The sequence below is a fragment of the Haplochromis burtoni genome, unplaced genomic scaffold (assembly GCF_018398535.1).
Source record: "Haplochromis burtoni strain Fernald_Lab_line unplaced genomic scaffold, NCSU_Asbu1 Contig_43, whole genome shotgun sequence".
In the NCBI taxonomy this organism is placed as follows: domain Eukaryota; kingdom Metazoa; phylum Chordata; class Actinopteri; order Cichliformes; family Cichlidae; genus Haplochromis; species Haplochromis burtoni.
Genome location: NW_024582404.1, coordinates 2,503,981 through 2,517,816, shown reverse-complemented (window position 1 = coordinate 2,517,816; position 13,836 = coordinate 2,503,981). Strand labels below are relative to the sequence as shown.

Below are 13,836 nucleotides of genomic sequence, written 5' to 3'. Positions count from 1 at the left end.
ATCTCTGTTTTTTAGTCTAGTCTCTTTTTTCACATCACAGATGTTCAGATTTTCTGCTTTTTACGACAGAACGTTGTCTCTTCTATGTCTCTCCACATATTAGGGCACCCCTGCTTTGCGTCGTGGGCTGGTGCCTCAGCTCCGCAGCGGGAAGTTCAACGTCTTGCTGACCACCTATGAATACATCATCAAAGACAAGCATATACTGGCTAAGGTGAAAAGGATCAAACCTCTTTCTTCTATCTGTAATCTGCTTCCTAACGTGAACCCTGTTGCAGCATCTCCATCACAAATATCCACAAAATGAGCAAAAGGAAATTATGGTGAGCTTCCATCCACCGCTGCTGCCGAAGCTCAAATCAGCAAAAAGTCTGGAAAAGCAGCAGAACTGTGATTGTTGTTTGTTTCATGCAGTAATTTGAGAGATGTTTCCTCACTTTGCTTTTCATCTCTTCAGTTGAATAAGTCATGCATCGTGCATTATTCACTGACTCGCTTTTGCACTTTGTACATTTTGTTGTTATTAATGAACAAACTTTTCATCTTCAGCTAAAATTCAGATTTTTGTTTTTCTCACTCGAGGCTTTTTAAAGGTTAAATATGTGCATCTGGCAGTAATTGTATTTTATTAACATAAAGGTTTTGCAATAACACCAAGTTTTATTACTTGCGATGAACAAACCTGACTCCTGTGTGAAATGTAACTAGAACACAGTGATGTGCAAATCTTACAAAACTGTATTTTATTCACAACAAAACACAGAAAACACATCAAATGTTTAAACCGAGTGAAATAATTGTTCATTTTGTATCTGATGGCAGCAATATGTCTCCAAAACAACAGTTTGCCGCTGTGCAGCATCCTCTCTTATTTTAACATCAGCCCACATCATCAAACATCTGGAGCTGAGGAGCGCAGCAGCTGGAGGAAAGCTTCCGGCCTTTTGTTGCCCCCACTCGGACTGTTTTTCAGATGTGTTGCTGCCATCAAAATCAAAATGAGCCAATGTTTCACCTAAAATTGTGCATTTGTTCAGTTGAAACACGTAATATGTTTTCTCTGTTCTGTTGTGAGTAAAATATGAGATCTGCGATCAGTGAATTCTGTTTTTATTGACATTTTACAGCTTTTTTGTGCTCATAATACACATTATATGACAGGGGCACAAAGATTTCATCGGGTCAGATGAGAACGTGTGTCATAAACACGCTAAATAAAAGGCGGAGTCAGAAGCTTGTTGTTTGTATTTAGAATTATTCTGCAGCCTGACAGTCGTCAAAGTGCAAAATCAAAATCCTGCAGTGACGACTGAGACACAAACTGAAATATTTAAAATGCTAATTTGCACTCGGGTTCTGTTTTGTGTCTCCTACAGATTCGCTGGAAGTACATGATCGTTGACGAGGGTCACCGCATGAAGAACCACCACTGTAAACTGACACAGGTGCTGAACACGCACTACGTGGCCCCCCGTCGGCTGCTCCTCACCGGGACTCCTCTGCAGAACAAGCTGCCCGAGCTGTGGGCCCTGCTCAACTTCCTGCTGCCCACCATCTTCAAGTGCTGCAGCACCTTCGAGCAGTGGTTTAACGCACCCTTCGCCATGACAGGAGAGAGGGTAGGTGCCAGGAGAGCTACCAGTGTTTTAGTTTTAAGCTAACACTGGCTGATGCTGAAGTCTGGGTTTTGCAAATCAAGTTAATAATTAGTTTTAACCTTCGTAGATCAAATAATAATACATAATGCATTTTGTGTTGTCATGTAGTATAAATTTACAAAGGAGATATCAGAAAGAGACGAATCATTCCTGAAAGCTCTGTGATTAAAGAGACTGAAGAAGTTTTACAGTTTGGCTGCTGTCGTGATCTCACTCAGGGCAGGAACCATCAGAAGGAACCTCGGGCACATAAATGGTTAATAAGTCCTTCATGTCATTTGGATCAAGGCCACTTAAAACTTTTAAAGTGATGATAAGTACAGACATTATCATTCATTATCAGAAAATGCCAAAGCTTCTGTGTAATAACTGAAATCCTTTTAAAAACTGTATTTTCAGCCTTTTCTTCCTGCAATGGGCTGATTTTTACTGAACACAGAAATACTTCCCATTTAAAGCTGTTAAATGGAGCTGCTTCCATCTGTTCCCCTCAGCTCACTGCTTTTCTTTGCAGCAGTCACATGTTTCATTACTCCTGGCAAGGAAGCAAAGGGAGGTCATTCATATCTAAAATTTAACACGGCTTATTTAAATGCATAAGGGAGAATGTTTTTATACCCACTGCATTAAGACTCTGGAAGTGTTCTGAATGTAATTCTGAGTATCCACGGGGAATTTTATTTCCTGCCCCTGGAAAGTTCAGTGAGTCTCCAAAAAAGAGGCAGGATTCAAAAAGTAAAAGATTTCAATAAATAGACACCCGAGAGTTATTCTGGGTGTCGTCACTATAGGAGTGACATTTCCTGTCCTTCTCTACATTTAGAAGCGGTTTCAACTGCTTTCGATGCTTCTGCACCGTCTTCCAGAGCGCAGTAGGCTGAACGAGCGGTAGCCAGCATGGAAGTGGTCTCTGATATCTGTCTGTGCTCTGACATCGAGAGTTTGCAGTTTCAGCAGTCATGGGACTGCGGTTTGGACAAAGGTCCCGGTTCAATGCTAGGAGAGGACACAGCCCTTTGGGGTCGTGTCATATCAAACATGTGGGAGTAGGCAAAACTTTCAAATCCCCCGTAGCAGTGCCCGCTCCCACCAAGTTCAACGTTTCATCTTTAGATTACATACAGCTCGTCTCATATTACTTTTCTAGATGCATGTAATTAAAAGTTATAGATGATTTCTAAGCTGAAAAATAAGTTTTCGTTTTACTAAAGGGAACCCGTTCTGCTCATTTCCAGCTGTACAAGCGTTGCATGATTTAGGAAAAGAATATTTAAGCGTATTTTTGCTTTCCTGCATTAGTAGTAGCTGTTTTAGTTCATGAAAAACAATTTGGTGCCCTGGGTGCAACAGACGCACCGTGGCCAAACATAACAATTTTTAATTAAAAAGGCACCCTTAAGGAAAAAGTGGATTCAGGCACGCTTCTTATCATCAATTAGTTTTTAAGTGATGTGTAATAATGGCAGCAGAGTGAGTCAGTGGTTGGAAACAGGCCGGACCCTTCTGTCTGGAATTTGCATGTTCTTTGTGTGCCAGCATGGGTTTCTTCCAGGAGCTCTCGTTTATCACGCCATGCAGAACATGGCGTGATAATAACAACCTTAGTTGGCCAAGGAAACACATGCAAAAGAGCTTCTTTCTCTTAAGAGTTTTACTTCTGGGTTAAATGACGGTTTAGCTTAAAGCAGCATGTCGGCAGGTAGGAATCTCGTCACTCTGCGTGAAACAAGCAGCTGCGAGGCGTCGTCTCTCACTCTTTCTGACGTCTTCAGGTTGACTTAAACGAGGAGGAAACCATCTTGATCATCCGGCGTCTGCACAAAGTGCTCCGCCCGTTTCTCCTGCGCAGGCTGAAGAAAGAGGTGGAGTCTCAGCTGCCAGAGAAGGTGAGGTTAACACGACTGAATGCTGATTTAGGACGCTGCAGAGTTCTCAGTGCACCAAACCTGCACTGCTGTTTGTATGTAATGCATGTGTAAGTCGCTCCTATTGAGCTGATTTCAAGGTTACATGCAGCTGTTTTTACACTTTGAGGAACGGGATAGTCTTTGCTGACCTTGGATGCAACATTCCTGCTTTCCAAAGTAATTGAAGCTGCAGGTTTGTAAGTACTGCATCGAGCTCCTGGCCACACTGTGCCGGAGGGGTTTCAGAAAGTAATTGAAGAAAAGGAGATAAAGTAGTCTGTGTGACCTAAACACATTGTTATCAACTTCTACGGTTGCATTGCTTAACTGTTGTGACCCAGAGCCAGACACCTTAACTGATGACAGGAAATTATCCGTAGCCTTCTTCTGACCATTCATAGTTATTAAAAAGAATGAAAGATTTTGAAGGAGATGACTTTGTAAGCTGAAGCACAACCTCACAGCTCGTTCTTTGGTATTATTCTTTATGCCTTTATTTTCATTCTCATTAGTGTATTTCGTCAGTGCTGAGCTGACTGATGGGGATTGTGGATTTGGCTCAAACAGCCTCACTATTGAAAAGACACCACTGTGCCGCTGGAGTTTCATTTAATTATTTATGTTGTCGTTCACAGGTGGAGTATGTCATAAAGTGTGACATGTCTGCCATACAGAAGGTTCTGTACCGCCACATGCAGAAAGGCATCCTCCTCACTGACGGCTCAGAGAAAGACAAGAAGGTAGATCGTCAGCTCCTCGGTGGCTCCGCTGTGTCGCTTTGTTCTGTCTGTGTGTGTCGACAAAGCCTTTGGGAAGAGTCTGCAGTGATTTGCCTGCTGTTTGACATTAGAAGGACCTTGAACTTTCTTTGAGTGCACATTTGCTATGTTTGCATAATTTAATTGGATATTATAAATTTAATTTGACTCCTGAAGCTACATTTTAATTTCCAGCTTTAGTTTAATTTCTTTTAACCAAAGCACTCGCGGGAATATTCTGCCCATGATCTGCGTTCAAAACAAACTAGTCAGTGTTACCTACGTCCAAGACCTTGTAAAGAAGTTTTTCAATGTGCTGTCCATGGATGCGTCACGATTGTGCTCATCAATATGACCATGTAAAGGGGGGAAGAGCCCCTCTGAGAATCGCTGCCTTATCGTGGTGGAGGGTTTGTGTGTCCCAGGGATCCCAGGAGCTTTGTTGTCCGGGGGCTTCTACCCCCTGGCAGGGTCTCCCATGGCAAGTTGGTCCTGGGTGAGAGACCAGACAAAGGGCGATTCAGAAGCCCAATCAAGGGAACAGTTCACCCTGCCTGGGATGGGGTTACCGGGGCCCCGCCCTGGAGCCAGGCCCAGGGAGGGTGTCCGAGGGTGAGCGTCTGGTGGCTGGGCCTTAGTCCATGGGGCCCGGCCGGGCACAGCCGAAAAGGGACATGGGTCCATTCTCCTGATGGCCCACCACCCGCAGGAGGTACGTTAGGGGTCGGGTGCAACTGGGACAAGAAATGCCTCCTGAATCTGAATCTCCTTTTGACTTTATTGAGCTTCGTGACAGATTTTCATCTTCTTTTATTAACTGAAAACGCTCTAACAGCCCAGTGCACGCTGACTGTCCCCACTTATTTTAGAAGCTGAGGAAATCCTTCCTTCATGAGTTGGTAAAGACCAAACACAGAGTTCTGACGGAGTCGGCACCGCTCTGCTCCTCAGGAAGCTGCAAACACGGCTCCAAATCAATCAGAACGTGGTTCCTTAAACAAATGTTGGATCGGTCAAAACTTCGTTCACACCTGGTTTTCACTTCCCACAAGTTTTTAAAAAATAGTTAATAATTAAAATAAGGTCTTGTAGGTGATTAGTAGCATCAGCATATCCAGACTGTTTGGGTCTTTTTTACTCATTTTATCTCTCATACATTTCTGCAGGGCAAAGGTGGAGCAAAGACCTTAATGAACACCATCATGCAGCTGAAGAAGATCTGCAACCACCCGTACATGTTCCAGCACATTGAAGTGAGTGTGGGATTGTTTGCTAGAGTATTTTATGTTGATTTCAAACTGTTGCACATTTACTGGATTGTGATATTTAGGTTTCAGCTCAGAGAAGCAGATCATTGATCACATCTGTGTCCCTGGCTTTTACCGCTGTTCCAAGTGAGCTGGTTCACGGTGGCTTTAGAGGGGAGTCTAGGATTCACCGTGCCTCAAACACCAGCATTAAACACCTGGTCCTGTTACATTTGCTACAAATTGGTTGTTTCCAAAGTTCCTAAGTGTTGGCTTGTGATGGCAGTTAACGGCAACATCAGCCATATTTGTTCCACGCCGAGCTGATTCATGGTGTTGTTGGGACATTGCCTTTAAAAGTAAAAGTAGTTCCTCAGATGCCAGGAGAGCATTAAGCGTCTCGTCTTTGCTCTCGCAGGGAGTAATAGAACATATGGCTTGCGGTGTTTGCAGAAATTGATCAGGCTGGTAGACTTTGAGGCTGACGCTCATTTGAGCCCATCTGTTTGGATGCTGGGGCGGTTCTCAGATGAAACATCACAAGAGGCTGAAAACCTTAAAGGCTCATTCAAACAGACTCTGTAACTGCTTCAGTCTCATGATTGAAGTCCTGATAGAGTCATGTAAATGTGATCAAACAGTAAGGTTTTCATTGATGTTTAGTTCTTGTGTTTGTTAATGTTCTCAGGGCCCCACACAGAAACAGAACTGATAGATCAGCTGGTCAAAACCTGCCTGTTGTTGCAAATCTTGTGACATGTTCAGAAGAAGTCATATATTTGCCGTTTACAGGACTTAGTTGTCTGTGTTGCTTTGACTAGTTGATGTTCTCCATTGCAGGAATCCTTTGCTGAGCACTTGGGCTATCCGAACGGCATCATCAGTGGGTAAGTCGTACGATCAAACACCTCGTGTCCTTCACTGTTGCACTGTTACTGTTATGAAAACATAATAATACAGTGGCCAATCGATCTGTTTTGTGCTTTGAAAAACACATTTGATTTAAGGCAGTGCTGTAGATGCTCGTGCATGGGCTGAGTAAATAAGTAAAATAAAGATTTAACAGTGATTTAAGCTCATATTGATGCTCAGACATCGTTAAGCACTTAACTGCTATATTTAGTTCTGCAGAGATTCAGGATTTCCTGCCATGAACGTTTGCTTTTAATTTCATCGTTATTAATGATAAAAAATCCACACATGAAAGTGAATGATTAATATTGTTTACGTCAGTTTACATGAGTGCAGTGATAGAGCTCGTCAGTTTGTGTATAATCATTTAACAGCTAATTCAGGAGGACGAGGTTTCACATGCAAGAAGCCAACGTGTCAGATAATTGCTGCATCTCTGCTGTGCTTGGCACTAATTGGCACCAGATAGCAATTATTCACAGCGGCAGTTCACCTCAAACCCCTCGTGTGAGAATGGGTCCACGTTTAGATCACAGATTGCAGCTTTGCTTTGGAACATGCCAGAAACAGCCTGCTGTGTTGCAGGAACAGGACACGTGAACCCGACGTGAAAGACAGCGCCGATTTCATGGAAGGGGTATGCAGCGCGCTGGAGCGAGAGTCAAAGTTTGAAGTGTTAAGCTCGCCGCCTAATGCTGCTTCAGGCACGAGGATCTCTAAACCTCAGAACAGGCTTTTCCCCGCAGCACGGCGTGCAATAAATGCTCACAAAGGAAATTGCGGCCATTTCAACTTATGTAGCGCTCGACTCCAGGTACACGACGCCCAGCTGAAAACAAGTCGAGCTGCCTGAGATTCACAGAATTTACAGAAAATGTAAAACTTTTGTGATTTATATCGTTGTCTGGACGATAAATGTCTTATATGGGAATATGAGATGTTGGTCATATCGCACAGCGCTAATTTTGCAGGATTTTCACTACAAAACATTCCAGTAAAACAGGCGTGCTTTTGTCCCATTTTTGTGGAGACAGTGAAGGTTCCACGGCGTGCAAAGAAGAGCGTAAAGTCTGAAAAGGTTAAAGCTCGAGAAGCTCTCATCGTAAATTGAAACCTTATTATTTGCAGCCTTCGTCACGCTCGTTATAAAACATATTACTGACGTCGTTTTAAATAGCATAGGTGTCACCAGTGATTCACCTCAACATACCTGAATGGGGGGTGTCCAGTGGAGTATCACCTTATTTGCTGCATGAACTGGGAACGTTCACGTTGGGCGAGGTGTTAAAGTTTTGCTCTGCTTTGGTATCTTGACCTAAAAATAGTTCACGATAAACAGAAAAGTCTTTTAGTTAAAAAAAAAGTATGATTCAAGGCAAAGAGAAAATAAAACATTATAGAAGCTACTTAATAAAAGATGCATCGTGCACATAAAACAAGATGAATAATAAAAACCACTGTAGAAACTCATTTATTGAAAAGTCCTTGTTCATACCTGCTGTAAGCAGCAGCAAGCTTTTAAAAATGCGAACAGATCCTCTGTTTTTCAGAGAGAATTAACATCAGCGCCTGTGTGTTTGGGTTTAACTGATGTTTGTCTCTTCATGGAGCTCCTGTGGTCAGTGGCACGCTCGTTAACAGAGCAGGATGTTTCAGTGACATACAGCAGGGAAAATAAGGATCGAACATGTCACCCATTTCCTGAGTAAATATATTTCTAAAGCTGCTTTTGAATCCACACGTGTGAAGAAATCAAACCATGGACAGAGACAGAGTTTTTAACAACACAGTCTTGGTAATGAAAGAAATCCAGCTGTATATTCTCATATTACCCATTGGAGCTGTTTAATAAACAAATCACGCTGAAGAAACAGAAAAATTAAAGTAGCTTCAAGTTCCAGGAGACAGAGGACAGATTAAAAAGCTCAGATAATGTGTGGATGTTTCATAATGTTCTTCAAAGCTTTAGTGAACATGTTTTCACAGAGATGATGTAAAAGCCCAGAGCTGCCTCAGCTGTTGCTCTGAGTCAGGCTTTCATTGGCCAATTTGAAACCATTCACTGCTGTCACACTAGATGCCACGCAGGCTTTAAAAGTCTATTAATAAAAGTTTATGATCCATTTCTTGTTTTTACTGTCTGCACTCAGGCCTGATCTGTACAGAGCATCTGGGAAGTTTGAGCTCCTCGATCGCATCCTACCGAAGCTCCAGGCCACCAACCACAGAGTGCTGCTGTTCTGCCAGATGACCACTCTCATGACAATCATGGAGGACTATTTCGGATACCGCAACTTTCAGTACTTGCGTCTTGATGGTGAGCTCACACACACATCTGTTTGAGGTGTCCTGAGCTGAGCCTGTGAATCAGGACAAAGGCAGAATCAGCATATTTTAAAGTCCTGAAAGAAGCTGAATGGAAACAGAATCAGATCCTGTCTTTGTTTTGTTGATATGCAGTGAGGGGATTCATGTTGTAGTATCTTTACCTGAGACAGTAAAGCACCTTGTGGTGAGTGCTAGAGCTGCTGGATTATTGCACTGCTCAAGAAAATAAAAGGAACCGTGGAAGTCACACATGGGACTCAATGCACGAATACTCGAGCTGAAAACCTGTACGGATGTTCTTTGTGTCTAATTTACTGAGAGCAAAATGATCGACTTGATTCAAAATCACACCAAATGTCAGAGTTAAAAGCTGAAGTCTCAGGCTGATCAAAGTTGCTCCCACATGGCTGGACGCACTCTCGACAACATCTGGACGTACAACCGATGAGACGGCATGTGGTGTCCTGGGGCATTAGTGAGCCACTGGGTAAACTCTGGTGCTGTTTGGTGGGTTCAGATTCACTGATACATCCCAAAGGTTCTCGAGTCACGTCCTCGTTTCCCACACTGGAGTCTATTCCTTATCAGTCCTCACTGGGTTCTCGCTGGTTCTGCTTTGAGTCACCACCATCACTAGCAGCATATCAAAAACATAACACTTAAATACTGTGGATCAAATGTTTGTGCATGTTTGAGGTTTTCCCCTCTTTGATGCGATCAGTGTTGGGGTCATCGTTAAAAAAAGTAACTGTTGCACATATTGCACAGAACATTTTCTTAAAAGTAATGCAGTACATTACTTAATTTGTTACATTACTTTTGTGCTTCTTCGTAAAATGACATGAAACATCGTCTCATAATTACCATTTAACAATCTAGACATATAGATTACTGTCATACACCAACACAATGAACGATTTTTCTCTTCGTATTTAGGTATGAACACAAACCAAAGATGGAAACCATTATAGAAAGACTTCAAAGCGATCGTCATGGTGATTCTACTTTAGAAACATGAACAGATAGAAACAGGCTTCAGCCTGACGGCTCATCAGTTTGTTACCTGTTGAAGTTCAGGGTCTGGCGGGGGGCTGGAGTCAGCACTCTCTCAGCTTTAAGATCACTCTGGGGTCTTGGCTAGCTTAGCGTTAGCATGCTGTCTGTGCAGGTGCTAGCAAAGAGCTGAAGTTGTGTTAGCAGCATGATGCAGTTGTTTCTGTCCTGGATGCAGTTTCCACTTAAACATCATGCTTCTGTCCTTTTGTGGAATAAGAGGCAAGGCAAGTTTATTTGTATAGCACAATTCAACAACAAGGTGATTCAAAGTGCTTTACAGAGACATTAGAAACAAGAACAAATAAAAAGCATGATTTAAAATTGATTAAAACAAGCAAACAAATAACAATAACTAATTAACAAACAAACAAACAAACAACAGTATATAAAATCAAAACAGATAAAATCAGAACAAGTAGATAAAATCAGTAGTTAAATGTAAGTTTTGAAATTTAAGCTTAAAAGTGTGGATTTGGTGCTTTATTCAAATGCAGCTGAGAACAGGTGAGTCTTCAACCTGGATTTAAATAAACTGAGTGTTTCAGCTGATCTGAGGCTTTCTGGGAGTTTGTTCCAGATATAAGGAGCATAAAAGCTGAATGCAGCTTCTCCGTGTCTGGTTCTGACTCTGGGAACTGATAAAAGACCGGATCCAGATGACCTGAGGGATCTGGAAGGTTCATACTGGGTCAGGAGGTCACTGATGTATTTTGGTCCTAAACCATTCAGAGCTTTATAGCCAGCATCAGGACTTTAAAGTCTATCCTCTGACGTACAGGCAGCCAGTGTAAAGACCTCAGAGCTGGACTGATGTGGTCCACTTTTTTGGTCTTAGTGAGGACTCGAGCAGCAGAGTTCTGAATGAGCTGTAGTTGTCTGACTGATTTTTTAGGTAGACCTGTAAAGATGCTGTTACAGTAATCAAGCCTACTAAAGATGAATGCATGGACTAGTTTTTCCAGGTCCTGTTGAGACATCAGATCTTTTATCCTTGATATATTCTTGAGGTGATAGTAAGCTGATTTGTTATTGTCTTAATGTGTTTTTCTAAGTTTAGGTCTGCATCCATCACTACACCCAAATTTCTCGCCTGGTTTGTGGTTTTTAGGTGTATAGATTGAAGTTCTCTGGTGACCTGTAATCGTTTTTCTTTGGCGCCAAAGACTATTACCTCAGTTTTGTTTTTGTTTAGCTGGAGAAAATTGTGGCACAACCAGTCATTAATTTCCTCAATGCATTTACCAAGAGCCTGTACAGGGCCTCGGTCTCCTGGTGACATTGTGATATATATTTGTGTGTCATCTGCATAGCTGTGATAGTTTATTTTGTTGTTTTTATAATCTGTGCCAGTGGGAGCATGTAGATGTTAAACAGAAGGGGTCCCAAGATGGAACCTTGGGGAACTCCACATGTGATACTTGTCTGCTCAGATGTGAAGTTACCTATTGATACAAAGTATTTCCTGTTTTCTAAGTATGTTTTGAACCAGTTTAGTACAGTTCCTGAAAGACCTGCCCAGTTCTCCAGTCGTTTGAGTAATATGTTGTGGTCAACTGTATCAAATGCTGCACTGAGATCCAGTAAAACTAAGACTGACATTTTTCCACTGTCTGTATTCAGACATATGTCATTAACACTTTGGTCAGAGCGGTTTCAGTGCTGTGGTTCTGTCTAAAACCTGACTGGAAGGCATCGTAGCAGTTATTCTGTTTTAAGAAGTAACTGAGCTGTTGAGAAACTGCTTTTTCAATGATCTTACTTAAAAACGGGAGATTTGAGATCGGCCTGTAGTTGTTCATTTGTGTCTTGTCAAGATTGTCCTTTTTCAGTATAGGTTTGATTACAGCAGTTTTTAGTGATTCTGGAAACACACCTGATAATAAAGAAAAGTTGACGATCTGTAACAGGTCTGACTCTAAAGTCTTTGAGACCTTTTTGAAAAAACTTGTTGGCAGGACATCTAAACAGCAGGAGGAGGAGTTCAGTTGACCTAAGATGTCCTCCAGGTCTTTGCTGTTAATAGGTTGAAACTGTTTCATGGTGTTTAAACAGTTTTTTGGTGGACACAGTACATATCCTGGATCTGCTGTTGATGTACCAATTGCTTGTCTAATTTTTTGGATTTTTTCTGTGAAGAATTTGGCAAAGTCATTGCAGGCCATGGTTGAATGAAGTTCAGCTGCCACTGACACAGGGGGGTTTGTTAGCCTGTCAACTGTGGAAAATAAGACCCGAGCATTATGGCTGTTTTTAGTGATGATGTCAGAGAAGTAGGACCTCCTTGCATTCCTCAGTTGTAAATTATAATTGTGAAGTTTCTCTTTATAAATGTCATAATGAACCTGGAGGTTTGTTTTTCTCCAGGTTTGTTTTCTAAGAGAGTAATGTCTATACAGTGCAGAGTGAGCCACCATTTTCCTTCTCCTGCACACGAACTAGAATGAGCTGATTGTAGCACAGTAAGCTGAATTGATAGGCACACAGATTAACAACTCCAAGGAATCAAACTTACCGGGAACTGCTTCTCTACAAGAACCGGTTGTTGATGCTCATCCCCTGGCAGGGTACCAGTGCCTGCATATGGAGGTCTAAATAACCCTCCAAAAACTTTCCTCCCCAAATCACCACTGACCCACTGCCCTTCATGCTGGATGAAGGTCACGCCACGGCGTCCCCAGACTCTTTGACATCTGTCACAGGCTCAGTTTTGCATCTGTGGAGAGAATGGGGTGCTGTGCCAGACCTGCCAGTTCTCATGATGATCTCAGGTCAAATGAGTTGATCCACACAGTGCTGTCTGTGAGCACATGTCCCACTAAAGGACTCTAGAGCCCCATGCCAACCTCATGAAGTTGGTTTCTGGCGGTTTGGTCCGATATGTGCATGAGTAGCGTGCTGGAGGTCACTTTGTATTGTTAGCTTGCTCTTCCTGTTTGTGTTCACACAAAGGAGCAGATACCAGTCCTGTTGCTGGGTTGATGTCCTGGTGTCTTTTCCACATTCTTCAGAATGTACTGGGAAGCACCAAAAAAAACCTTCTTATAACGGCACATATCGATTTGCCACTCTTGGCGCAGTTGGACGGCCTGTGGAACTTAATTGGGCTGCGGTTATCTCACGCTACCAGCAGTGGAAAAAACAGGCAAAAAGCAGCGTAGAGAAAAAAATAATTCAAGGAATAAGGAGAGGGCAGCGATCTGTGGCCACCACCTGCTAAACCATCCTCTGTTTGGGGGTCTTGTTGTTACCTGCTGTCACTGCGATTTACAACAAAGCATGAAAATCGATTCTTGATGCTTGATGCAGGATGATGTCCATGAGGTTTGCTGTTGCACTGTGATGTGTTTTTGAGTCATGGATTTTGGGCAACACTGAAATTATTAACCAGTACAAATTACAGTTCACAGACTTTAGAAGAACACTTGACTTAATAAACTTAAAAAAACACTTTTGAATTAAATGTGAACCAAACTAACGGCCACGGTCACGGGCAGCATGTTTAGAAAGGCCAACAGTAAATGAAACGCAGCGCATTAGTCACAGTATATTTGTGGGCATTGAGCCCTTTAAATACATTATATGGTGTTTAAAGGACAACTTTCCTGCCTCTGCCATCAGGACTATTTTAATTTGTTGTAACTCAACAACAGCCAGATCCCCGCACGTGCCATCGCAAACAAAAGACGGGTTATTAGCCGCTGGGTCTGGCAGCAGAGACCCGAATCCACTGAGGAGCTGTCATTGATTGATTGATTGATTGATTTTTCCCCCGGGACTCATACTGAAACACAATAGGACGTTTAACTCGATAGCGTATCAGTCTGTTTCCTTGATTTTAGCCTTACTGCAGATTTGTTTTTCCCAGCAGTGGAAACGAAAAGCGTTTCATCAAAAACATCACAAACAGAAAGACTGTCACAGTTGGGCCAATTAAAAAAATAGAAGTTCAATACTTTTGTCTTACTTTGTT

The 13,836-nt window shown here is 42.3% G+C and overlaps 1 protein-coding gene across 2 annotated transcripts in view; it reads left to right on the top strand.

The window, feature by feature from the left end:
• smarca2 (SWI/SNF related, matrix associated, actin dependent regulator of chromatin, subfamily a, member 2) overlaps positions 1-13,836 on the top strand; it is a 57,722-nt gene that overhangs the window by 23,801 nt on the left and 20,085 nt on the right. For both annotated transcript variants that reach the window (XM_005921928.2, XM_042220122.1), the window contains exons 18-24: positions 104-214; positions 1,377-1,619; positions 3,431-3,544; positions 4,201-4,305; positions 5,490-5,576; positions 6,411-6,457; positions 8,633-8,799. In XM_005921928.2, the coding sequence (XP_005921990.1) occupies positions 104-214; positions 1,377-1,619; positions 3,431-3,544; positions 4,201-4,305; positions 5,490-5,576; positions 6,411-6,457; positions 8,633-8,799 (874 nt within the window). The remainder of the gene's footprint in view (positions 1-103; positions 215-1,376; positions 1,620-3,430; positions 3,545-4,200; positions 4,306-5,489; positions 5,577-6,410; positions 6,458-8,632; positions 8,800-13,836) is intronic.